This window comes from Lampetra fluviatilis, chromosome 5 (assembly GCF_964198595.1).
Source record: "Lampetra fluviatilis chromosome 5, kcLamFluv1.1, whole genome shotgun sequence".
Taxonomy (NCBI): domain Eukaryota; kingdom Metazoa; phylum Chordata; class Hyperoartia; order Petromyzontiformes; family Petromyzontidae; genus Lampetra; species Lampetra fluviatilis.
The window spans coordinates 10,891,674-10,918,792 of record NC_136279.1 but is presented as its reverse complement, the minus strand read 5'-3'; the positions used below and the strand labels follow the sequence as shown (position 1 = coordinate 10,918,792).

The 27,119-nt window shown below is 45.6% G+C and overlaps 1 protein-coding gene across 1 annotated transcript; it reads left to right on the top strand.

Moving 5' to 3' along the window:
• Positions 1–13,152: 13,152 nt before the first annotated feature.
• On the top strand, positions 13,153–26,876 carry LOC144932323 (chorion-specific transcription factor GCMb-like). Its single transcript, XM_078856263.1, has 5 exons — positions 13,153–13,257; positions 13,766–14,018; positions 22,978–23,090; positions 24,315–24,446; positions 25,911–26,876. The coding sequence occupies exons 1-5, from the start codon at positions 13,153–13,155 to the stop codon at positions 26,874–26,876; spliced, it is 1,569 nt and encodes a 522-aa protein (XP_078712389.1).
• The last annotated feature ends 243 nt before the right edge of the window (positions 26,877–27,119 follow it).

Sequence of the window (27,119 nt, the reverse complement as noted above, 5' to 3'; positions counted from 1 at the left end):
GAAATAATGACAATGTTTTTACATTTTGTTTTGGATATTAGTTAATATTTTTGCTTGTAATATTTCAGTTTTAAATGAAGTTAGGTAAACTACTCTGATTAAACAACCCCAACCCTAAGATCTAAATCCCCCTCCCCCCGCCCAATAACAAAACTTATATCTACGTAAAAAAAAGACGTTCTGGTAATATGAATCAATTTATATGTCCGGTATTTCCAGAGAAGTGAATGCGTTTTGTCACCAGGGATGGGGAAGCCGTGTGCTCCGTGGACATGTTTGCATTGGCCGAGCAGTCCACGGGCCATAAAAGTTTCAGAAACACTGCTCTAGACCTGTGTCTGGAGCTCTTCATCAACGGTAGTGTTCCGTGAAAGCTCCGGAAGCATCGGCATGGTTCAAAAAACGTGCTCGTGCTGCCCTCTCCACCTCTTCTTCCACCACCCGCCACCACTCCGCCCCACATGCCCCGGCAAGAGAAAAAAAAAAGTTAACTTTGTCCCTCTTAGTATTGCTTTGGAGCGTTCCACGTGAGTCATGACACATGTCATGTTGATGTTTTGTAAGGGTGACGCTCTCTGAACCCTAAGCATTCCCAGTGGTTGCTAAGAGATCCTCACAAGACCCCCTTCATCAATCACCACGATCACATGAGCACCGCTATCAATCCGTCACAAAGAAGCTGAGACCCACAATTTAATGGGGAATTTGAAAGTTTCAATATTTTACGCCTAAGATAGTGCAATATTTAATTCCGTGTATGTTATGCACAATGACGCAGTGTTTAAATTGAACAAACTTGATGTGGAAATCAGGGACCACGTTGACAGTAGCGTCACAGGCACAAAATAAAGTATACTCATCGCCACCACTGTTGAGTCATGGCATAGCCAACACGGTGGCGTGTAGCATAGTATCGACCAGGCTCAATTATTGCAACTCACTCCTCTATGGGATGTCTGGTAAAAAACATTAGCAAGCTGCAGCTTGGACAAAATTATTTGGCACGTGACGTGACAGGTACTGAAAGATTTGGCCATGTCCGTCCAGTGCTCACCGAGCTGCATTGGCTTCTGATTGTTAAATAATACATTCTAAGTTCGCACTCATTACACACAAAGTGCTTGCCACAAATTATCCACAATACCTCGCTGATCTCGTCAAGGAACGTTAACCATCACTCGAACTCCGGGCATCCTCGGAGCAGCTTTTGGCTCAACCATCGAACAAAGACGGTCACAGCACCGCGTGCTTTCAGATGTGCTTCTGCGACCATCTGGAATGCTCTTCCTTCCGATATTAGGAAGCCACTTGAGCTACGCACTTTTAAATCTATTCTGAAAACGAATTTCTTTAGAGCTGCTTTTTGTGTTGAGCGTGTTCTGCATACAGCGCGAAAGAAGTTCAACATACAAACATAATTACACTCAGTCACTGGCGGAGGCAGTGGGGGTGGCACGTGCCACCCCAATGATCCAATCGAAATCCCTAATTTCGATCGGATCATTGGGGTTTATTAGTAATAAATCGGCATTTTGCGACCCCCACTGCCACTGTGTAGCATATTATTACGTGCCAGGGACTCTATGAGATGATAGGACAATAGTCTGAGTCCATAATTGGCAATAAGTAACGGCAAAGCGGTTATAAGTGACTGTGCGCAGTTGTTTATACAGTTCACGACTTCCCTGAAGGCATTCACCTTCAACGAGCGCGATGCCGATCACACAACGCGGCTCGAATTCGACCCTCGATCGATGGCTGCGCCATCGCTGCACACGCGTCGAATAAAAAGCAAGGGACAAGTCCTTACTGACTAACAACTCCAATCATTTTTCATTGCTGGAGTGGTTGCCCCCCCATACCTAAAAATCCTGGCTCCGCCATTGCACTCAGTCTTTTTTTACAAATATAAGTCTGAAAACAAGCCCCATTCATCGTCTGCCACGATCTGTCCACTGTTGGATCTTGGCATCCCCAAACCGCCAACACCTCTCAGGGTGTCATGAGTCAACAATCCATCCAGTGTCTGCAAAACGAGCCAATGCCATTTCTCCATCTCTGCCGGAGATGTTGTGTTCCCTCCTTTGGATGTTACTCCATCGGAATTCTATTCTCATCAAATGTTGTCGTGAATACATTTCTGAAAAAATATATTACATACAAGTAAAAAAAAACTGCCGGATCTTTAGTTGGATTAATGTTATGAAGAGGTATTTCTTCTTTGCATAATAATGATCTAAATCCTGTTTACTTGCATACACAACTATTGATCACGCAAAAACTAGAAATGGAAACCCCTTGCCTCCATTATCACGGACACATATTTTACAATCCTTTTGTTTTGACCAATACAGATCGGCAAAGGTGAGGGATGAGGCCAGGAACGATTCGGATGTCACTCACCACTAGTGTTTGCCATCACCTGGAGCTGAACTCAAGCATCCGGCTTCATAATGCAGTGCGCTAATCACAGCACCACCACTCCACCCCAGACACACATATATACGCAGCATAAACGTCTTCATGCATCTCAGTCGAATAGAGTCCACCGCTTTGCCTCCTCTCTCAGAGACAAATAAAGGGTGATTCATTTGCAGATACCCACTGATTTCTAATGGCCCTCTCATGCCTCAAGGTTGTGATTGTATACGGTACCGGTATTGCGAAAGCAATGGCTCCATTATCTTACAGGGGAGAGTGTTCACATGTCTAGTGAAGTGCACACACAAAGGCGGGATACACGCAGAGACTTCATCCCAATTACGTTTGTTGTGTATCTAGAAATGGCTACGTACGGTGCGAAAGAAGTTTCGACACACATACAAAGATACAGGCGTACAGTTTATATATGTAGTGGATGACGTTTCAGGCAACTCTCCCTAATCAGAGCGGCGCTCAACGTCAACAAAAGGCCCGCCAGACGCCCACACGGTGCGTTGGGGGTGCCGCCATGGGGGGGGGGGAGCGTCAGATGAGAGGGGGGATGGAGAGAGTGGGGGGGGGGTGGAGAGAGTGGGGGGGATGGAGAGAGTGGGGGGGATGGAGAGAGTGGGGGGGGTGGAGAGAGTGGGGGGGATGGAGAGAGTGGGGGGGGGGGATGGAGAGAGTGGGGGGGGGATGGAGAGAGTGGGGGGGGGTAGAGAGAGTGGGGGGGGGATGGAGAAAGTGGGGGGGGATGGAGAGAGTGGGGGGGATGGAGAGAGTGGGGGGGGGATGGAGAGAGTGGGGGGGATGGAGAGAGTGGGGGGGATGGAGAGAGTGGGGGGGATGGAGAGAGTGGGGGGGATGGAGAGAGTGGGGGGGGATGGAGAGAGTGGGGGGGATGAAGAGAGGGGGGGGGATGGAGAAAGTGGGGGGGGATGGAGAGAATGGGGGGGGATGGAGAGAGTGGGGGGGGTGGAGAGAGTGGGGGGGGGACGGAGAGAGTGCGGGGGGGGATGGAGAGAGTGGGGGGGGCACGGGGGGGGAGCCAGGGCATCGGCACGCTGGGGTCACACCTGGCCACACGCAGCGGGCGACCCATGATTGCCCCCTGCCCGCCCTGACAGTCCACCGTGAAGGGAGGGGGGAGGAGGTGAGTGGAGATGTTGGGGGGGGGGGGCTTTCTTGTACCGTGACCCCATTCCCCCCCCCACCACCCCATCGTCTCGTTTACCTTTCGCGCTCGTAAAAGCGAAAGATTGTAGCAGAAAGTCGATACCCGTGTTGTGCGGTGCCTGTGGGCGCATTTAAAGAGACATTACCGCCGTGAAAAGGGCCCAGCGGAGTCGTAAATGCCCCATGCAGCGCACGGGCAAAATCGAGTCCGCACACTCATCATCGTGATCATCGTCATCATCGTGATCATCGTCATCATCGTGATCATCGTCCGTGCGCGCCGCTCCCCGTCCTCCCGCATACACCTGCAAGCCTCTTGCGTCGTTAAATTACAATATTGGTACAAGGACGAGCAGGGTTCCTCTCTCTTTCAGAGTGGGGGGGGGGGGATACGAACGGTGCTGTATTGTAAAGCAAGCTGAGGTCACGATTAACGAAATTCTAGATTTGAAGCTTTCGTGACTGCAAGGATTCATATTCTTAGGTTTATTTCGCTAAAGTCACGTAGGTAAAAAATTAAAATTAATAAAAGTTAAATAAAAAAAATCACGACGTTTCGGAGGCAACACAAGCTTCCGTCTTCAGGTGGAACCATCACAGCTTGTGTTGCCTCCGAAACGTCGTGATTTTTTTATTTTTTTTTTATTTTACTTTTATTAATTTTAATTTGAATTTTTTTACCGACGTGACTTTACCGAAAAAACCTAAGAAGATTAACGAAATGTTTCACGCGAACACTGCTTCAGTCCCGCTAGCCCCATCTTGACAGTAAAGGGCTCAGTCCCTGCGTTTTCTCGCTCACACCACTGGTGGGTCGAGGCCCCTGGGCACATCCGATTAGCACGGTTGGCTACGTACGGTGCGAAAGAAGTTCAACATACGGTACATACATACCGCCGGCCCAGCGGACACGCACTAGCCGTGCTGTTTGCATGTTCGCGCATTCCATTTGGCGCATTCCATGCGAACATTTACAGGACTTATCGTGACCTTTCAAAACCGGTCATCGATACGGTTAACGGTTTTCGATACGGTTATCGGTTTATACGTACTCGTGGTGTCTTCATATACGAGGGCTGCCACGTTTAAGGAAACGCTAGGGTATTTCGCAGAACATAACGTCTACAGTAATCGGATCGTCTTGTGTTTCAGAATACTGTTAAACTATGATTGCCGTTGTTCATTTACTTTTTACGCTTTATTTCCTGACAATATATTTACTAAATAACAACGGCGGACTAATTGGAGTTCTAAACACATATTGCTATTCCCATGAAATTAGTCATTTAGCAATATAATGTCGGAGTAATTTAAGGCAATGGTGATTATACGACTTCGCCATGCGTGTAGTCCGTGTGTTTATTTTACCATGTACTTGTGCAACTAACAACATATGCATTAAAAGCGTTCAAGAATGTAGAATTGCAACTATCAACATGCCAATGGCCGGCGCATTAAATTCCGTGAACTGCAACTGGAGAATGTTTGAGTTCTTCTTCGTGTGTACACTGCAGGAAGCAAGGCAAAGTACGCAACACGCTAAACAGTTCTCTACTAACTTCGTGAAATAAAATCACAAAGCCATGGGAAACTGATATCGCGATGATCGCCATATCGTCAACATTAATATCGTCTCGTTTAAATACAAACACGAAGCTGCGGGAAACTGATGCCGCGATAATCGTCAACATGTTGTATCGTCTTCTTGGTTCTTTCGGTAAAGTCACGTAGAATGGAAATAATAAAATAATAAAAATAAATCATAATAAAATAATTCTCACGACGGTCTCTCGACAGACCTGTTCTTCACCTGAGGACGGCTGCTTGCGTTGTGGCCGAAACGTCGTGAGAATTATTTTATTATGTTTATTTTTATTATTTTATTATTTCCATTCTACGTGACTTTACCGAAAGAACCAAGAAGATGAATCCCTGCAGTCACGAAAGCTTTAAATCGAAATGTTGTATCGTGCCATGAAAAGTGACATCCGCGACAAGCCTATTTCTTCATAGACAACCTCTGTGTGTGTGTCCGCGCGCAGCACCCTCTGCGCAACGTGTGCACGGGGCTCACGGCGTATCGCTTACAAGCGGCCACCCTCCTTTTCTAATAGGGCGCTCGTCCCTCTTAACACACCTGCCGGGGTCAACGGGTCACCGCGGGAACATGCGGGGGACATCACGACCAGCGGATGATGGTTACACGTCAACTGATGGCATTCGAAAACCAAGTTGTGATGTGTGTGGGGGGGCGGAAATCCACATTTCTCTTTTTTTGTATTTGAAAGGTACTGCATGCTGCACGGCTTGAGCGATTTCTCGAGTTTCAGTCCGCATTCATCTTTTTGGCTAAGTTGATGACACGTTTTTATCGTAGGAGTAACGTCAATTGTTTCACCCGGGAAAGCCTCGCTGTGTCTCAAGAGTGTTTATTATTCAGGAGGGCCTCTGCTTTGGAATGTGTCGACTATTTCAGGGAAGGAATCTAATAGCTGATATATTTTTTTAAACCTGACTGAGCCGTCATTGGCTGTAATGCAGACGTGATGATAGTCCACGTGTGAGTAGTGACATCGTACATGGCAGAGGATGTGACACGGTCTTTTGGGACGCGGCACATGAAATATTGAAGCACGGTTTACATTACGCGGATTGCCTTGCGTGGTTTTCCAGATTTGCCGCCTCTGAAATGCATTGTCGCCGGTGGACCTGCTACTGTCACGAATGCACCCGATCTATTACATGACTATAGATTCAGATACGTTGTCGATAGGCTCATATAAAACCGTGAGGTCTGCATGAGAAATTTTACACCTGCGTCTTTGATCCCCACGCGTGGATTAAGTAAAAATAACTTTGCAATTGGTGATGTCGAAGTAAATGAACCGCACTATTAGTGTACGTGTGTATGTTGAACTTCTTTTGCACCGTACGTAGCCAACCATGCTAATCGGAGGTGCGGGGAAGAGCAACTAACCAAAGACAAAAAGCCGTTCAGTGTGGAATATTGTATAGTGTGATGGGGTAGAGTTTGGGTACTCCCTACATGTGTGAAGATGTCTGATCAGTGTGGAATAGTAGGCCAAAATGTAATCTAGGCCTCTAAAAGCTTCCTCTGGTGGAGGCTCTTTGGTCAGCATGAACGAGCAATTGCAGGGCTGTACATTTATATCTGTATTTGGTTATACTGGTAGGAACCTCCTGGTTCCACCAGCCCACAGGGTATTATTGTGTCCGTCCGTCCGTCGTGCATCCAAAAATGGGAGGGGTGGGGCTGGGTGGAGAGGGGAGGGTGGGGCTGGGTTTGGAGGGGAGGGTGGGGAGGGGCTGGGTGGGGAGAGTGGGGAGGGCTGGGTGGGGAGGGTAGGGCTGGGTGGGGGGTGGGATGGGTTGGGCTGGGTGGGGAGGGACTGGTCACCACGTGGTGCCCTTATAAAACTTAACGTTTAACCTACTAACGCCGGCTTGTGCCCGCCCTCACAGTCGGGCATATTTGCGGAATACACCACGCCGCCGTTGACCCTGGCCATTGACCGAGCAACCCAACGTTCCTATCAACTCCCTCCGCAGGAATGTGTTTTTTATATAACTTGGCTGTTTTTCTGATTATCACCGACGAAATTGCAATTTGTTATAAGAACAAACTGATGAATGGAATTATTTCCTTTGATGACACACATACCATCCACATTTCGGAATGTGTTCTTTTTAGGGATCTGTGTGGATACACGTGGAGCAGTGGCACAATGGTTTACGCACTGACACGGTTTTCTTTCTGGCGACAGCTCACATTAGCGGCGAGTGATATCTGGACCAGTCCCAGGCCCTCCTTCACAAACCCGCAATGGCGTGGAGAAGTATGGATAAACAAAAAAAACATTCCTTGATTCATCCGTCAGTGGATGTATTCATTTTCAGCATTTTAGTTTCTCCTCGAGAAATAGGTCCACAATCATAGTAATACTGGTTTATCACGACAGACGCTCCTCAATGTGAATACAACATTGCAAAGAATATTTCATTTTACCAAAGAAAATAATAATAAACACATTCTTGCGGTGGTGCACAGGCATACGTCGCAAAACTCACCACGCTCGTAATTCACACTGCCTTCCGTCATAATCACCATCAGCCATGATCAATCATGATCAATCAATACTCATGATAAATCATCAATAATGATCAATCATGACTTTGTTTGATTATGGATTGAGCAGGCCTTCATCCAGCAGTGGCGTGGGGAGCACTTCACTGTCGGGTGAAGGCCTCCCCAAGCCATCGTCTCTTTTTTAACAGTTTGAATTATGTCATTGACACGCGTATATGATCTAGAATTCATGTCTTCCTCTTTCTGTCTCAATGTAATAGCGAGCGTGTCTCCTAACCTCACTGAAACCGCATGAACATACTTAACTTCCCACATGACATGTACCATTTTCAATGAATTACGACTGCAAGCAATGCCACTGCATCGATAAGTGTAGTCGCGAACGTTGTCACGTTTGTCTGCTTAACTTTTCTTGTGCCCTTGCAGCCCAAGTGCCTCTGGTTGCAATAAACGCTTCGGCTGCTGGCTCTCTGGCTGGATTTTCGAAGACAACAACAACAACAAACAACAACAAACGGGCACCGTTTCTAAAAAAAGATCTGGACGTCCCATATTTCGGTGCGAGTCGATTCATTTGCGTGCGTGCGTGTGTGTGGAGGGGGGGGGGTGATGGGACCTCGATAAGATCTCTCCGTGACACGGCACACAAGATGTACACTCCGAACGGTGACGTCGCCGGGTGGCAGGAGGGGAGTAGAGGGCGGGCCCCTCGACAAGTCCTAGACACCTTTACCTGCGTCCACTCCGGGCTCGTGTTAGTCCAGCCGAGAGCCTCGCCGCATGCGACTCCGCTCACCTGCGCGCGCGAGTTTGGATTTAGGTGACCGCGTCGAAGCCTCAAGCAGCGCGGCGCTAACTTTGTGAGTCTGCGACCCCCTGTCATCGGTACCACCACGACGCAGTCGCCCTTCCCGTTGTCGACATACACGTACGCCGTAGTCGTGTCCGCGCATATGACGCGCAGCTGGGGGTATATGGAAGCGGAGTGGCGGCGGTGTTCGTTTTGCCATGAACCCGCCGATCTGCGGTCGATTGCCGGTCACGGTTCACAGCAGTGGCGAGTGACATCTGAATCGGTTCTGGGTCCTGGGCCACGCTCCTTCAAGCAGCGTTCACGATCGATACGGCATGGCGAGGCCTTCGGGCCAGCAGTTGATTGACGAAGGGTTGTAAACTCCTATTCTTCTTACCATTGTTATTGTTATCGTGAGCGCGTATAAACCTGTACTGTGCATGACTTGAACCTGCGAGACATTGGTGTCAGTGGGGGACAATCTGTGTGTGAGATTTCAAGCAATCCGTGTTGTCAATGTTCTTGATTGAGGATGTGGCTGGGACCTCTTTCGGCGGATGTCAATGAAGCACCACGTACGTACGGTGCGAAAGAAGTTAAACATACATACATGCATTTAATTTCGCGGTAAGTGGAAGTCGTTTACATTATTCTGCCTAAACCACGTGAAAAAAATACGCGATTTCATGGTTGACAATGTGAGCTGATGACGCAGAATTTTACATTCGTAAATACACCGCACTGTAATATAATTCTGGTTCCTATGTGATAATAATTATTTGCATCTACGGTTGAAAGGGTGGTGGGGGGTCACGCTCGCAAAGATAATCCGACGTCAATAAAACTTTTACGTAAAGTTGTGTTCATCGCTATTAGTGACTTAGCCCGAACGAAAAGTGCCGAAAGTAATCAGCCGTTTTTGTTTTGATTCTTAAATAATTCTGTGGATAAATGCATATTGGAAAGCGTTACCAAATCCTTATGTACGCATGATTTATTTTGCTTTTTTTAAACACATAGTATCAAAAAAAAGAGCAAGGCACCAGTGTTGTAAAGTAATTTAATTATCTTTGGCACTGCTATACTTATTGTGAATGTTCTCAATGTGATATTTAACAAGAGAAATTCAGTGCAACGTTCACGTTAGTTATACTGTTTGCCATGACTACCGTAAATGCGTAAGTACAAATATGCTTATAATTGTGGCATTGCATGGTATCTAGTTAAAGGCAGATTTGTCTTGCAAAAGATGCATATATTTTCCTTCTCAATCTCAAAGTTTGTATCGACATGAATATCGAACGTGCCATAAATGAACACTCTTTCTCGACAGTAAATGAAAATGGTACTGTGCACGTCTCAGAGTGTACACAGAGGAGACAGAGCAATGAAATTAGCTCGTGCGCCAGGTGGATTGTGAGATCGAGAGCAGTATTCGCATCGCCCACAGCGAGAGATGGACGACGGTTTGAGGAGGCTTTCATCCTCCAGCAGTGAATTGATGATGAAGATGCGATACAAAAAGTTGAGTTTGTAACCATATCTGAAGTAGCATTAAGTTATTAATGTCTCTTCCAGTAAATATCTGTAACTTTCAAATGGCTCCATGGTGTATGTACTGTACGTATATTTGTGTTCACTCTTCGCCCTATGCCATGTATATATGTATATAGTGTACTTGATATATATTCTGGCGTGGGGAGACCCTCATCTAGCAGTGTATTGACAAAAGGGCTGTACATGTATTCTGTTATCCATATCAAATATTCTGTGTCAATCCGTGGCTGGGTATGGCCAACTGATGAACCATCACAAGGGCAAAATCTGACCGTTTCGCATGCTGCGGACTATTTTTATGCATGTCGGCCGACACATTAAGCTGTATATTGTCGCGTAGTAGATGTTAAAACTATAGGGCATGAATCTAACGATGTTCTCGAAGGGTCAAGAAAGATTAAATGTGCCACAATTAGGCATGTTACTGAGCCTATGCTTATAATTTTAAAAAATTGATAAAACCACATTTTTGAAATTTTGGGTAGCAACAATTTACGGCGCAATGTTTAATTTGTCTCACTCATCGGGTAGGCTCAGCCAAAAGTTCTACATTGCTTAAATCTTGAAACAAACGTACAATCTCCATCACACGTTTCCCAAGTAACTTCAATTATAAATTTACCAAGCAGTTGCCTCTCGTGGAGTGAGACGCAGAAGTTGCTGGAATTAGATCAAAGCCCACTTCTGACTAAATCGTTTATATAAGTATTATATAATTCGAATGTGAATGATAAACAGAGGGCCTGTATATGGCAGTCATGCAAATAGCTTGCTGACCTATCTATATATTTATCTATTTAGATTTTGTAACTTTGTTATCCCATGATTCAATGAGGAAGTGGCCAATCTTCTCAATGTATGATCCTCATTAAAAAGAGTCTCAAGACTCACTAAGGATCATCATCATTATTATTTAACTTGCAATTAGTGATATTTTCCTTTGCATCACCGGCCGATTTGGGTTGTGCTGGAGTCTGCGTGATTTATGTTAAAGCTAGGTTGTACACCACAATACCATGGGCGCCGCGGTAGCGAGATGTTGACTACCTCGCCTGATATACAGAAGGTCGTGGGTTCGATTCAGACCCTGACACCTGTATATTTGGAGTTTGCATGTTCTCCACGTGGTCGTGTAATTTTTCTCTGGGTCCTCCGGTTTTTCATTCCACATTTATAAACATGTGTTTTTAGTATTTGGATACTTAAATTTCCAAAAATAATTTGTGGCCAGGTTACTTCTGAAAAAGAGTTATATAGCTCAGTGGGCCTTACCTGGTAAAATAAAAAAGCAATTGTTTAGTAAATAACAGAAAGAGAGAACCCACCGTATTTTGGACATACGGCTATGCCAAACACTTGGAGAAACTGTTGATAGTTTGTTAACGTGGACGGAAAAAAGAAACAGAGGTCAACAGAGCCCACGATGGACAGATATAAAGTGTTAACATAACCAGGAGGATAGTATACCTATGACACCGATGTTATTCGATACCAAAACCAAAAATCGCAAATTGGCGTAGCTTCATCGTGATGCTCGCGAATACGGAGCAACGAGTCGAGCGACAAAACAAGGCAACGACACAGAGGGAGTCTAGATCTGAAGTTTTCGTGACTGCAGGGATCCATACTCTTTGGTTCTTTCGGTAAAGTCACGTAGGTATAAAATAAAATGAAATAAATAACGACGTTTCGATCGCATCACAAGCGACTGTCATCAGGTGGAACAGACACAGCAGGAGAACTGCTGACACAGGAGAAAGAGCTGCTGCAACAAGAGTTTATACACAGAGGGAGTCTGCGTGAGGATGAAGGGGCAAATTAATAAATTAGGCGAGTGTCGGCAAAAGCCAAACATCAAACGGCGCGAGTGGACAACGATAAACAAACGGCGGTTGTGGAAAATAGCGGACAAGTATCGTAGTAAAGCGTAACACACGCAACAGTTATTCATAAAAGTATTCGAAACGTAGAAACAATTTTAAATATAGCACGCGTTCAAATCCACCCTCAGAAGATAGAGCGGACAGTATTGAAAAAAGCAACTTAAGTGAGCGCCGTACTGTATAGGCAACAACATGACGAAGCAGCGCAGGGCAATGGGCACAGCTCAACGCTGTCGTGACCGTGCCGCCAAGCGCCGTGTCATCTCGTGTGAGCACGGCTCACGAGAGGACACGGCGAGAGTGCCCTAGGGCAGCCGACTTCGATCCTTGGGCGGCCGATTTGGATCCTAGGGCAGTCGAATTGGATCCGAGGCCGATACCTGCAGTCACCTACCCAGCGAAAACAGCAAAAGCAAAAAGTGTGATCCATTCATAGATACCCCCCCCCGCCCACTGATCTATCATCGCTCTCTTATTTCTAATGACCTCGGCGTACGCATCAAATCTCACCGGCTACGTCGGACAAAGAGTATCAGGAGAGTGCTAAAGGATATAATACGTGTGTTGGGATCGGTGGAGAGGCATGTAGAGACGGCTTTGACATGGAATGGTGGTTACTCTATACCAGTGGCTCTTAACCTGAGGGTGCACGCAAACCCTGGGGGGTTTCGAGATGCCCTTCGTGGGGGTGCGAGACGTTGCCAGATTTGTTTTAGACGGTAAATCATCGAAGCAAAAATGAAGCACGGGCACTTAAGTACAACTACTTTGTTTCATCAAACCTATGTCTTTATTAACATTGTATAACACAAATTACGATCGAAAACCAAAGAGGTGCAAGGCTGCAGTAAAAGTTAAGAAACACTGCTCTATAATTCCCCCCCACCCCCCCCCCCGTTATATTTTTTAGCGGGGTGACTGTTAGCGGGGTGACAGACTAATACAGCAAATCTGGCTGTGACGGTCCCACCTGATGACGGAGACTTGTGTTGCCTCCGAAACGTCGTGATTTTTATTATTTTATTTTCATACATTTTAATTTCTTATTTTTTTTACATACGTGACTTTACCGAAAAAACTAAGAGTATGAATCCTTGCAGTCACGAAAGCTTCAAATCTAGAATTGACTGTAAAGGGATCAAACCTGACATCAGTTCGTAACGATCCTTGACGGGAACACGGCGTGTCTGGCACCCGCAAGGCAGAGGGTCAAAATGATGAAACTCACGGACGGCGCGGTGCACGTGGAAGACGCGCAGGGAGCGTTCTCCTACGGGATGAAGCTGCCCTGGGACATCAACGACCCCAAGTTGCCACAGGTTTGTTAGTTCACGCTATTGGCGGAAACGCACTACGCACACACGCACGCACGCACACGTGCGGACGTTCACATCGATTCAATCATTAAAATATAGGAATGCGATGTGGATACGTGCGAGTACTGTACGCGTGTAGAACATGGGGAAAGTGGCCAGCGCACTCCGCTGTGAACACGACGAGTCAATTTCGAATCCCGGGCAATACCTCATATCAGCACTTGGCGCGACTCACATCGGTACTTGTGGCTACACGGGAAGATCTATGTCTTTGCATTATATATATGTGCAGTGCTTACTAAAAGCACTTGCCCCAACAGTCTGTATTGGCTGCATGGGGATATTTGCCTAAGTATGTAACGTTATACATTACTCACTAAAATCGCTTAACCCCAACAATCTGTGCAGCCTACACAGAGGGGAATCTGTGTTTGTTTGTGTCTCTCGTCCCCTCTCTCCTTCTCCTCCTCCTCTCTCCGCGTCTCTCGGACTCTTGACTCGATGAACCCAGGACCTGAAGCAGGTGGACCCCTTCCAGGAGTGGAACGACGGATACGCGCGCTTCGTGTTCAGCGCCGAGGACAAAAACGCGCAGCGCCACCTGAGCGGCTGGGCCATGCGCAACACCAACAACCACAATTGCGCCATCCTCAAGAAGTCGTGCCTGGGGGTGGTGGCGTGCGGCCGGGCCTGCACCATGCCGGACGGCCGCAAGGTGCACCTGAGGCCAGCCATCTGCGACAAGGCTCGCCAGAAACAGCAGAGTACGTGCGCGTGCCGAGGGTTTCGTTCCCTCTCGGTGGTTGCCGTGATCGTGATCTATGCAGTGATTACAGCATTACCCCCCCCCCATCACTCACCCCCCCCACTCTCCCTTAGGTTTCTGGCAAAGAAGTCACATTTAGGTCTTGAGAATCCGTCATTAGATGTATTTGGTACACTCGAAGACCTCGTCTGATCGCATGCTGGCCCTTATAAGGGCCCTTTTTGTCGGTGTTTAGCTCTACTGATGATATCTGGTTTGAATCTAATGACGTTTATCTAAGTTTAACACCTAGGCTTTCGCGACCAATATCATCCATAAAAGAGGTTTTTGGGTTAGATCGCGTAAATATAGAAATGTGTCGTTAAAACCCGCCACCACCCGACACAGCCAACTAGTAAGGGTTGTCACGCAAACAGAACGTGGCCAATTTGTCACTAGTACAGCACTAACCGGTGTGTTAGAGAGCCAAGCCACAACATTTACAATCTGCGCACGACGTTTCGCCAGTAATTTCAACTAGCTTCATCAGGCTGTCGCCTGTCGCCTGATGAAGCTAGTTGTAATAACTGAAGTCTTACTGTTTCGTTCCTTATATAGAGGCGTAGATATGTTGACCACCCTTCTGCGCTCTTGCACAATATGGGGGGGGGGGGGGTGATTACTGAGGCAACGTACATTATGCATGTCATTATGTGAGCCCTTTGAATTTCTCTTTCTTGTCTATTCTGTTTATGAAAATAGCCCTACCAACGGTAATCCCTATTCTTGTCTATTCTGTTTATGAAAATAGCCCTACCAACGGTAATCCCTATTCTTGTCTATTCTGTTTATGAAAATAGCCCTACCAACGGTAATCCCTATTCTTGTCTATTCTGTTTATGAAAATAGCCCTACCAACGGTAATCCCTATTCTTGTCTATTCTGTTTATGAAAATAGCCCTACCAACGGTAATCCCTATTCTTGTCTATTCTGTTTATAAAAATAGCCCTACCAACAGTAATCCCTATTCTTGTCTATTCTGTTTATGAAAATAGCCCTACCAACGGTAATCCCTATTCTTGTCTATTCTGTTTATGAAAATAGCCCTACCAACAGTAATCCCTATTCTTGTCTATTCTGTTTATGAAAATAGCCCTACCAACGGTAATCCCTATTCTTGTCTATTCTGTTTATGAAAATAGCACTACCAACGGTAATCCCTATTCTTGTCTATTCTGTTTATGAAAATAGCCCTACCAACGGTAATCCCTATTCTTGTCTATTCTGTTTATGAAAATAGCCCTACCAACGGTAATCCCTATTCTTGTCTATTCTGTTTATGAAAATAGCCCTACCAACGGTAATCCCTATTCTTGTCTATTCTGTTTATGAAAATAGCCCTACCAACGGTAATCCCTATGCTTGTCTATTCTGTTCATGAAAATAGCCCTACCAACGGTAATCCCTATTCTTGTCTATTCTGTTTATGAAAATAGCCCTACCAACGGTAATCCCTATTCTTGTCTATTCTGTTTATGAAAATAGCCCTACCAACGGTAATCCCTATTCTTGTCTATTCTGTTTATGAAAATAGCATTACCAACGGTAATCCCTATTCTTGTCTATTCTGTTTATGAAAATAGCCCTACCAACGGTAATCCCTATTCTTGTCTATTCTGTTTATGAAAATAGCCCTACCAACAGTAATCCCTATTCTTGTCTATTCTGTTTATGAAAATAGTCCTACCAACGGTAATCCCTATTCTTGTCTATTCTGTTTATGAAAATAGCCCTACCAACGGTAATCCCTATTCTTGTCTATTCTGTTTATGAAAAAAGCACTACCAACGGTAATCCCTATTCTTGTCTATTCTGTTTATGAAAATAGCCCTACCAACGGTAATCCCTATTCTTGTCTATTCTGTTTATGAAAATAGCCCTACCAACGGTAATCCCTATTCTTGTCTATTCTGTTTATGAAAATAGCCCTACCAACGGTAATCCCTATTCTTGTCTATTCTGTTTATGAAAATAGCCCTACCAACTGTAATCCCTATTCTTGTCTATTCTGTTTATGAAAATAGCCCTACCAACAGTAATCCCTATTCTTGTCTATTCTGTTTATGAAAATAGCCCTACCAACGGTAATCCCTATTCTTGTCTATTCTGTTTATGAAAACAGCCCTACCAACGGTAATCCCTATTATTGTCTATTTTGTTTATGAAAATAGCCCTACCAACGGTAATCCCTATTCTTATCTATTCTGTTTATGAAAATAGCCCTACCAACGGTAATCCCTATTCTTATCTATTCTGTTTTATGAAAATAGCCCTACCAACGGTAATCCCTATTCTTGTCTATTCTGTTTATGAAAATAGCCCTACCAACGGTAATCCCTATTCTTGTCTATTCTGTTTATGAAAATAGCCCTACCAACGGTAATCCCTATTCTTGTCTATTCTGTTTATGAAAATAGCCCTACCAACGGTAATCCCTATTCTTGTCTATTCTGTTTATGAAAATAGCCCTACCAACGGTAATCCCTATTCTTGTCTATTCTGTTTATGAAAATAGCCCTACCAACGGTAATCCCTATTCTTGTCTATTCTGTTTATGAAAATAGCCCTACCAACGGTAATCCCTATTCTTGTCTATTCTGTTTATGAAAATAGCCCTACCAACGGTAATCCCTATTCTTGTCTATTCTGTTTATGAAAATAGCCCTACCAACGGTAATCCCTATTCTTGTCTATTCTGTTTATGAAAATAGCCCTACCAACGGTAATCCCTATTCTTGTCTATTCTGTTTATGAAAATAGCCCTACCAACAGTAATCCTTATTGCATTTAAATAATGTATTATTTGATTATTCGCTTCCACGCAGCACTAAGACGGTCGCTATCCGAACGGTTAAAGTTATTTTGATTTCTCTTGGCCAGTAGTAGCTATACTCTTGAGTTCTTTCGGTAAAGTCACGTAGGTAAAAAAAGTAATAGATCACGACGTTTCGATCGCCACACAAGCAATCGTCCCACCTGAGGACGATTGCTTGTGTGACTTTACCGAAAGAACCAAAGAGTATGGATTCCTCCAGTCACGAAAGCTTCAAATCAGTAGTAGCTAGTTTTGCACAGTTTATTTCGCCCAGATGACGGTATTAGTTGTGTTTCAGGTAACCTGAAAACACGTAACAGGTGGCCCGTGAAAAGGCTATCATCTCCCACCCTCCACTATGAATACATTTTCATACGCAATAATAGAACCCAACAGTCGTAATTCACAACCTTTTATTATTTTACTATATGGAGCCCCCCCCCCCAAATCCACCAAACTATTTAACGGTGGAGTTAGTTTACAACACTGCATCTAGCACCTACACACGAGCTGATTGTATCGCTCCATCTCCACGATAGACGTCGTCTTGAGCAGTGTTACCGTATTTGGCTGCCACTCCGTTGTTAGTCTCGACCACTGGCCATCATCCATACTAAACGAGAAACTAAACTATATTTTTTTTAATTTGACCAAGTAAGGCCCGCTTGAGCTATACCATACAGCGCTTCTTCAGAAACGACCTGGCCACAAATGATAGCTCAATGAAGTGGCTTATTGTATGGACATTCATAGCAGCCAAATACTCTAAATGCATGTTTCTAAATGTGGAGGGGAAAAAACCGGAGGACCTGGAGAAAAACCATGCGACCACAGGGTCTAGATTGAACCAACGACCTCCTGCATACCAGGCGAGGTAGTTAACATCTCGCCACTGTGGCGCAAGTGACGTGTCCTGGCAAACACCACTTACTCTCCGTAACAGTCAACATGATGTCTCTATCCATGTGTTCCTCGTTCTGTCTCTCAGTCTATACACATATCAGTGTGTAGCCTCCTATATGCGCCTCTACACGTCACGTATTAAGTGGTGAGCCAGCTGGCCAGAATAGCAAACCCTGAGCTGTGCTCGACTTTATGAGTCTCGTCAGCAGGGTGCGAAAACATTTACGACTTTTACGTTGACCACCATTAGTTCATATTTGTGGGCTTATCACGTGACACTTTGGGTACTTAATGTAATGAATCCTTCATTGGTCCATACACATACCGACTTTATATATTTGTCACTTTGAGTAGAAATGCGTCATTGCTGTGGTTGTATTTTTTGCATTACAGCGCAGCGCCCTGGGCCGCTGTTTCTTTGTGTTCAATGGATTATTGTTCTTATAATTAATGTACGTGTAAGCTCACTTTGAGATGTTATTCATTTTGTGTGCTTTTGTTTTTGCTAAGTGTAACATTACTATCGTATACCTGAGTTTAAATTGGTCTATTTTGGGTTAGACTGTGTAAAACTGTGTGTCGTACACCCTGCTCCTCCAAACGTCTGTTAAGGCTATACGGAGGATTTTTGTCTTTGTCCTCCACCTCGACACAGCCAATTAATACAAGTGTCACGTGAATCAAAGTGCCTAATTTATTGTATCGTCAAAGCATTACCATTGTGTTGGAGAGTAACCTGACAACATGTAAGTGGGTACAGCGTACTATATACATATACAAATATCTTTTTACAAAAAAACAATCAATTATCCCAACGGCGAATGCTATCATTCAAAATGGGAACATTGTACAATTTGTTGTATTAATCCAACATCCCACTTCACATTCGCCGCATGCCTTTGTTTGATAAACCATTGAATATTTCTGTATTCAAATTCGCAAATCAAGAGCTATTGAGTGGGCGTGAGTCTATGCAAGTGAGATGTGCGTGTTGTAAACCAATGTCGTCTGCGCTCCTTCAACGGAGCAAGACGACACGAACTCTCTCGTGAGGCCCGATCGTCGTCGCTTGCAGACCTCCACATTGGCGTTAAGCTCCCGAACATATCTGCCACACGCAAGACTATCATAGTGAGATATGCAATCACAATGCACAGATTGTATTTGTTTTTTCTTCTTGGTTCTTTCGGTAAAGTCACGTAGAAGGGAAATAATAAAATAATAAAAATAAAACATAATAAAATAAAAGTATCACGACGTTTCGGCCACAACACAAGCAGCCGTCCTCAGGTGAAGACACAGCTGTCTGAAAGACAACGCTCCAATGAACACTGCTAAGCGTCGTGAGAATTTTATTTTATTATGTTTTATTTTTATCATTTTATTATTTCCCTTCTACGTGACTTTACCGAAAGAACCAAGAAGATGAAAGCTTTAAATCGAAATGTATTTGTTTTATTTAGTATAATGCAGAGAACCGTGTAAGCATGTCATTTGTGGTCATTTAGCCCATTGTAGATGCTGCTCAAATCATGCACTTCCAGACGGCCGTGTGCGGCTGATTGGTTGCGTAACAATTTGTGTTACGTGTCATGAATGGCGACGTGCCGTCTGCCTATTCATTGTTCTAATGCACATGGGAATGCTTTCACCTTCAAAAGCATTGTCTGCATTGCCTTTAGTAATAACGATGACGATCCTTGGGGGTGGAACAGTGGTTAACACACTGCGCTATAACACCTGGGGTCGATCCCTGGTCACATCTATAACGTCCGAGACAAAGTAAATATCCGAATACAATTCTGGACACCCTCCTCCCTCCCTTTCGCCACCCCGCAACTGGGCAGCGTGGTGAAGTATGGCCAAGCGACTCGGGGTTGAAAGGCCTTCGTCCAGCAGTGGATTGACGCAGGGCTGTGAATTGTGTGTTTTAAATCAAGGTCCCTTGCACACACGCAACGTGAACTCGTGAACTTGACACGGATAACGCATTGTCCTAACGCTGCGTGAGACCGGCGCGTGGGCTGTGTTGTTGGAGACGAAACGCGCATTCAATTTAGATTACAAAACAGGTTTGGTAAAAAAAACACAAAAGGAGGGCAATGATGTGTTCTTGATGCAGACTTTACGTAAGAGTTTGGTGAGAGCGCAGACGCTGGTAACGCTTCTCTCTTTGGCCACCGTGTTGTCAAATTGCGGGTGAGAATTTTTTTTCGCAGCGTTTGTGTCGAGACGTGTCTATCGATGTAGCTTGGCAGGACTTCATTTGCCACTCCACATATCCCGGGACGCTACTAGGCTGGGCTTGCAGAAGGGATTATCAGCATCAGGCACTACCTACCACTAAAGGAAAAGGTCCGCCTATTAATAACAATACTACATTATTGTACTCTATAGTTCTCTATTCTTATGAACACATTTATAAAAAAAAAAAACCTGTTCATAAGATGGCTGTGGCTGGGTGTCAAAAATAATTCCCGAAACAGTGCTCCAGACTGCTGCGGGATAAAATTCGGCACTGGAGGATAGTTATTCTTTGAATCTAGAACAGATATCGGTGACTGCAGATGGAAAACACAAACGTACAGTATTTTCACTTCCAGCCCTTTGTCAATGCACTCGTGGGTAAAGGTCCTTCTCACGCTGGTCAGTCTAGGGTGGTTGTTTGACCATACTTCACCACGCTGGTTAAGTCAGTGCAGGTTGATGAAGTGGTGCCCAGCATCAGTTCAGATATTACTCGCCACTGATGTTCATCGTGAGTGGGAATCAAACTCAGGTGGCCAGGTTTATGTTGTTGTGCGCTAAACACTGCTCTAACCTCGCTTTATATCTACTGCCTGAGCGAAGTTACTCTATACAACATTATTATATCGCTTACATTAGCTTATATTGTATTGCATTGTACAAGTTAATGATTCATATGTATCTGTAACTTTTTAAAAAGTAGATCCAATATCAATTTTGACAACGTATTTTTATTCCTAAATAGTATGTATTAAAACGGCTAACCTAATAAGCTATGATTATTTAAAGTTTTGTGTATATATACTACATATATATGTATGCCTGTTAGAATTGAAACATTTGACACGTTAAGTTATAACGCAGAGTTGCTCATATTTTAACCGGTTATGTATTCAAAACACATTTTCTGTGCGATATTTACACATACTGTGGTGTATAAAATATGAACGCGTGTTTAGTTAGCCCACAATGTATATTCATCTCTATCTCAGGTTCATTGTTATAGACGTAAAGTAAACTCGTGCATATATTACAAAAAAAAAACGTTTCTATAATCTCCGTGTAAAACTCACCTCTACTGAGACTCACATGAAAATTTAACTTTTTTGCCTTTGAAATGGAAATTCATTTGCACACAGACATACAAATAAAGATCTCTCGTATAGGCGTTAACAAGATACTGTTGGTCGCAAGTGCTATTAGCGAGCACCTATTAAATCCGTAAAAAATAACTACGCACGGGGAGATGGTATTGCCAGCAGAAGCGCATCTGAAAGCGTGTAATGCAGTGATAATCTTTGTCCAATGGTTAGCCAAAAACGACTGCGAAGATGACCGGAATTTGCATGATGGTTTATGCTCCTTGACGAGATGAGCAAGATATTTTGGTTTATTTGTGTGGCTTTGTGTGTAATGAGCGCAACCTCATCATGTATTCACTCAGCAACCAGAAGCTAAATGCAGCTCAGTGAGCACCGGACAGACATGGTTGGATCTTGACGTCCCCGTCACGACACGTGCCAAAGAATTTCGTACACACTGCAGCTTGCTCATGTTTTTGCCAGACGTTCCATAAAGAAATGAGTTGCAATGATCGAGTCTTGTCCATACTATGCTGCACGCCAACGTGTTGGCTATGTCACGACTCAATAGTGGCCGAATGTGTCGTAGAGCCCTGATATGAAATGTGCATGACCTGACTATTATTCACGTGGTGATGAAAACGACATATTCTGGTCGAGTGTGGTGCCGAGGCTCTTTCGTTGAGTCGACAACTGAATCCTGGAGACTGTGACCGCCACACCCGGTCCGACTACAATTGTTTTCGCCTGAGACCGAGTGCCAACCAGCAGAACCTCCGATTTTCCTGGATTAAGCAGCATTTCGTTTCGTGAAAACCACACAAGCACCACTCGCTTGCAAATCTTCGAGGTTACCGAGGCTCTCCGTATCTAACTTTGACTTCACTGCCGTGTGCAATTGTATATCATCAGCATGTTTATGGAACTTTATGCCATGCGATGAGATGACTTCGGCGATCGGAGGAGAGGCGTATGCTGAAAATAGGAAGGGGCCGAGGACTGACCCCAGTGGTACGCCAACTTGGCGTGGCATAGGCGATGACTCTTTGTCACCCAGCTTGACGAACTGTGATCGACACACTCTTACTGACATACACGTGTATTGTCCGTACATGTGAATCCGTCGGCTCTTATGAAAAAAAAAATCCATAGGGGTTGGAACGTGCCATGCCTTTCCTTGTCACAATGGCACCAGTGATCCAAATGCACTCCTCTGTGTAATCCTGAATGTTTACAAAATCAAAACGTACAGTATATGTAGTGGTGGGTTCGATGGAAGATATGATGTTTAAACGCGTAAGTGTCATTTTATTGTTTTTTTTTTATCAAGCAATATTATCAGACCTATCCTGTTCATGGTGGGGGGAACGGTAGTGCGAGTGGTTAGCGCACTGCCCTGTGAACCAGGAATCCTGAGTTTGGTTGCCAGTCACAGCTGACATAAGTGGCGAGGGATGTCTGAACTGGTCATGGTCATGCTCCTCCGACGCCCTTTGCTAACCCACACTGACCAGCGTTGGTGAAGTATGGTTAACCAGTGCCTGTGACTCACACAATGTGGAGGCCTTCAGCCAATAATGGATTGACAAAGGACTGTAAATTAAAATCCACACCATTATATTTTAAACCAGTTATTTCGTTGGCAATTAATATTTCCGCTGATGCTGGTTTGCATTCAAAATACATACGACCACTGTTTCTGTAGAACACCTTGAGATGTGGTCTGCATTTAGACAATATATAAATCCACATGGTATATTGTAGGCTTGTCTAAAATCTAAATACATAGGTCTCTACGTAAGCCCGCGGGGTCTCTGCGTGAGTCTATGGGCGTCACATTGCGCTGCTCGTGCTTTTCTGTTTCGTTCAGAGAAGCTGTGTCCGAACTGCGGCTCGCCGCTGGACCTGGTGCCATGCCGGGGCCACAGCGGCTATCCCGTCACCAACTTCTGGAGGCACGAGGGGCGATTCATTTTCTTCCAGGTGCGGCACGGGGCGGCGTCGTAATGATGACCACTATGGCATTAACATCTGACAGCCGATAGACGATCGACAGTCGAAACACGAAATTAGAAATTCTGTAAGAGATATATTGTGCCCGCATGTATGTATGTATAACTTCTTTCGCGCTGTAGTATCCAACCATGCTAATCGGAGGTGCGGGAGAAGAAAAAAAACTAAACATAAATATCAGTTACAAAGAAATTCGTTTTAAATTTAGATTTAAAAGTGCATAGCTCCAGTGGCTCCCTAATATCAAAAGGAAGAGCGTTCCAGACGGCCGCAGAAGCGCATCTGAAAGTGTGCGATGCAGTGACCATCTTTGTTTATTGGTTAGCTAAAAACCACTGCGAGGATGACCAGAGTTTGCGTGATGGTTTAAGCTCCTTGACGAGATCAGAAAGGTAGTGTGGTTCGTTTGTAGTGCCACAATTCTAATGATCATTATCAGCTCCGAACCCAAAGATCTTGGTTCAATTCCCAGCCAAGTGGGGAATGATATTTAAAAGTGCCTCCATGAAAATTGTGGGGCCCAAAATGTTGTTGTATAAATATCAGAATCAGAATAATTATTTATTTTCGAGGGATCCAATGAGCTGTCAAGCTCTTTTTCACAGATGTCCAGTAGCGGCGGATCAGAAAATAAAGTGTTACAAATAATGGCATGCTATCCTATCATCCCTAGTGAATTGTGTAAGATTCATCATCCTTGGTGTTTTAAGAACCCTGTATTTACACTCCTTCATTGTCATCAAATTAATTCCTCGTGAATACATCAAATTTCAATGCTATAGTCATCATTATTATCCTCAGTGAATTCGCATAAAAGACTGTTCTTTTACACATTATCACTATCATCATCATGCCTGTAATATTCAGGACGCCAATAATCATCAATATGATAAATTCACTAAAATACTGCTGTCATAATCATCATCAACATCATCATCGTTACTCTTAGTTAACTTTGCCCTTGTAGACACCATCGTCAGGCTTGGCAAATTCGGTAGGAACCACGTTCTTACGTACACGATCGCCATACTTTTCACGATCACCATCATCACCACCACCACCACCACGATCATCATCCCCGGTGAATTCACTCAGCATCCTTCTCTAGTCCTGCATCAAAATTGCCGCACGTACGTCCGTCTGGCGTAAACGACGCGTCCCGCGGTCACAGCATTTTTTTCTTTGACCTTGCAGGCCAAGGGCTCGCATGACCACCCGCGGCCTGAGAGCAAGACGGAGGCGGAGGCGCGCAGAAGCTCCAGCAAGCGGCGCCTGGGGCTGGCGGGTGGCTGCGTGCAGAGGTCCAAGCGGGGCACAGCGCCAGAGGTGAGCCCCGGCTCCTGGAGATCGGTCGCCTCTGGCGCCCACGCGGACTGGACCTCCCCTTGCCCCGGCCGTCCATGCTGTCGACTCCCTGCCCATACTCAAGTACAGGCTCGAGACGTGCATTTTTATCTCACGCGTATGAATGGCTGTCTCGTTCTCTGCATATGGAACACACGTGCCGATTGTGTCTGTGCAGAATCTTGAGCTGCAGTTGTATTTTGACGCTACGTCAATCCAAGTTTTTTTTATTTTACGTGCGTGTATGGGTCTCTATGTATATGTATGGATCTCTGTGTAAGTCTGTCTTGCTCTATAAGTGTCTCTAGGACTGCCTCTTCCGCTGTATAACATAAATATCCCCTCGTTGGTCATGTACAGCGTCTTGAGATGCAGTCACATGTACAAGCCCTGTAAATACACGTTGTATTGTTATTGCATTTGCGATTCTGTAGCCATGAAATACATATACGGTGGGCAGATTTCACGCACGCTCTTAGGGAGTTGGCAGACAGTGAGACAGAGGGTTGCATCATAAGTGTATTATGGCATGCTGAAGGAATTTACCACAAAGGCCACTCCTGCATCCTGAACAGTATCCGAGTTGGGGTCAAATGAATGTCTCTGTATGATCAACTTTGATTGGCAGGTATTTGTGTTCGCAGACATGAGAGTTGGCATTGACTTACACAGTGTCAGCGCCACTTTGTCTGTTGTCATTGTTGAAAAGAGCAGAGCACTGAATATTGTGCAGCTGTTTTTTTTTGTAAATACGATTTTGTGATTACAGAACATTAAATAATACCAAAAACAGTGATAACTCATTTTTCTTATTTAATTTTGAACTTCTTTCTCACCGTACATAGCCAACCGTGCAAATCGGAGGTGCAGGGGAAGGGCACCAAATTGTTGATTAAATAATTGGGATGGAGCAGTAGCACACTAGTAACCACACTGTGCTGTGAATCCAGCGACCCAGGTTTGATTCTGGAAACAACTTTTTACAGTGGCAGCCCTGATCCCTCTTTCACCAAACCACACTGACCAGTGCTGCAGTGAAGGGTCAGAAAACCTCCATCACTGACAGTCATGGAGAGGCCTTCACGCAACAGTAGATTGACAAAGGGTTAAAATTACTGATTATAATATTATGAGATACATCAAGCTGTGTGTCACTGGGAGTGGTCGAAATAAGATTGTTCATTAAAATTCGAGCTGGTGGTGAACTTAGCCTATAATCCCTCTGGGGTTTGATACACTGAGTGTTGATTGGTTAAGAGGCCACCAGTGGTTATCCTACGTACAGACTCACTTCTGCCAGAGGAATGTGGAACTTCTACCATCATTTAAAATGACATCTGTACGGCATCTTGAATTGCGGTCACACTCAGTCGCCGCAAACGCAAACTGTAATTGGAGCACATCGACTCATTGGCACGCAAACTGCCTCCGCTTTACCATTCGCAGGTCGTTTGGTACTCCAACATCAACGGCTACAACCCGATGCCCTCCATGTCGTCCTTGGGCATGGAGGCCCGGCAGGCGCTCGACCCCAGAATCGGCTCCGTGTGGAGCTCCAAGCAGCCGCCCCTTATCCCGCAACCGCGCTGCGAGCCCTCCGTTGGCGTCGGCAGCGGCTTCCACGTCCCCAGGATGCCCAATGAGCGTTTCTACTTCCCGGCGCCGGCGTGCAGCTACGAGCTTGCCATCCCCAATTACCTGTCGCACACCTCCCCGTACCCGGCGGCCCTCCTGGGCGACCACAGGGACTACAAGCCCGAGCAGAGCCTCGTCAAGGCCGGCGACGCTTACCCGCACGCGTACGACGGAGCCCGCTTCGCCATGGGCCACTTCGGCCAGGACGGGGTGCACGAGCACGTGGCCCAGCCGCCCAAGGAGATGCGGCACCAGAGCTACAAGCAGCCGAAGAGCAACGGCAAGTCCGAGTATGGGGATAAGTACGAGGGGGGCGACGCCGCCGCCGTCAATAGTAGCGGCGGCGGCAGCGGCAGGGCGCTCTCCTACAGGGACACGTCGAGGCACAGGGACGTCGGCTGTGCGGCAGCGAGCAGTGGCGACACGCCCGCCCTCCAGACCATCATCACCACGACCACCAAAGTGTCCTACCAGGCGGCCTTCAAAGCCAACGCCGTGAAGTGCGCCGAAGCGCCGTTCGAGCAGAGAGCCGTGGAAAGCGGCTCGTACCCCGCGGCTGGCGCTCACGCCTCGGGCTACTCTGATCGTATTCTCCCCACGGACAACCCGTACCTGCTCGCCAATAAGTACGCGGGTCCCTACCAGCAGGTGTACTCGTCGCCCCGCAAGGTCGTCTCCGCTGAAGCCGGGGAGGAGTACGGCCCGCTGAGTGGCGCGTACAATGACCGGCTGTGCCTCAACCTGCATTCCTGCAGATACGACAATCTGGGCTGCTAGGGTTAATCGTGAGATGGACCATCCCCAGAGCATTGGGGGTGGCGGGGGGGTGCTGAAGGGGATTGAGCTTCCCCCGTTGAAGGTTCAGCCTCCCCCGATTCCGTTTAACATTAAAATGTGCTTGAACTTTGTTTAGCAACGACCGTGCCGTGTCCCCCTTTAGACAAAGGTCACACTACGGGGTTGTGTGGCGCGGTTGTTAACGGGCTGTTGGGCTATGAACCCCGGCGGCGAGATGAGAAT

What these genes read in the sequence shown, in the direction of transcription:
- LOC144932323 (XM_078856263.1), top strand. Translation starts at nt 13,153, where the DNA reads ATGATGAAACTCACGGACGGCGCGGTGCACGTGGAAGACGCGCAGGGA. An exon ending in GGCTCGCCAGAAACAGCAGA is followed by an intron (nt 14,019 to 22,977) that starts GTACGTGCGCGT and finishes TGTTTCGTTCAG; the next exon opens with AGAAGCTGTGTCCGAACTGC. An exon ending in GGCGATTCATTTTCTTCCAG is followed by an intron (nt 23,091 to 24,314) that starts GTGCGGCACGGG and finishes TTGACCTTGCAG; the next exon opens with GCCAAGGGCTCGCATGACCA.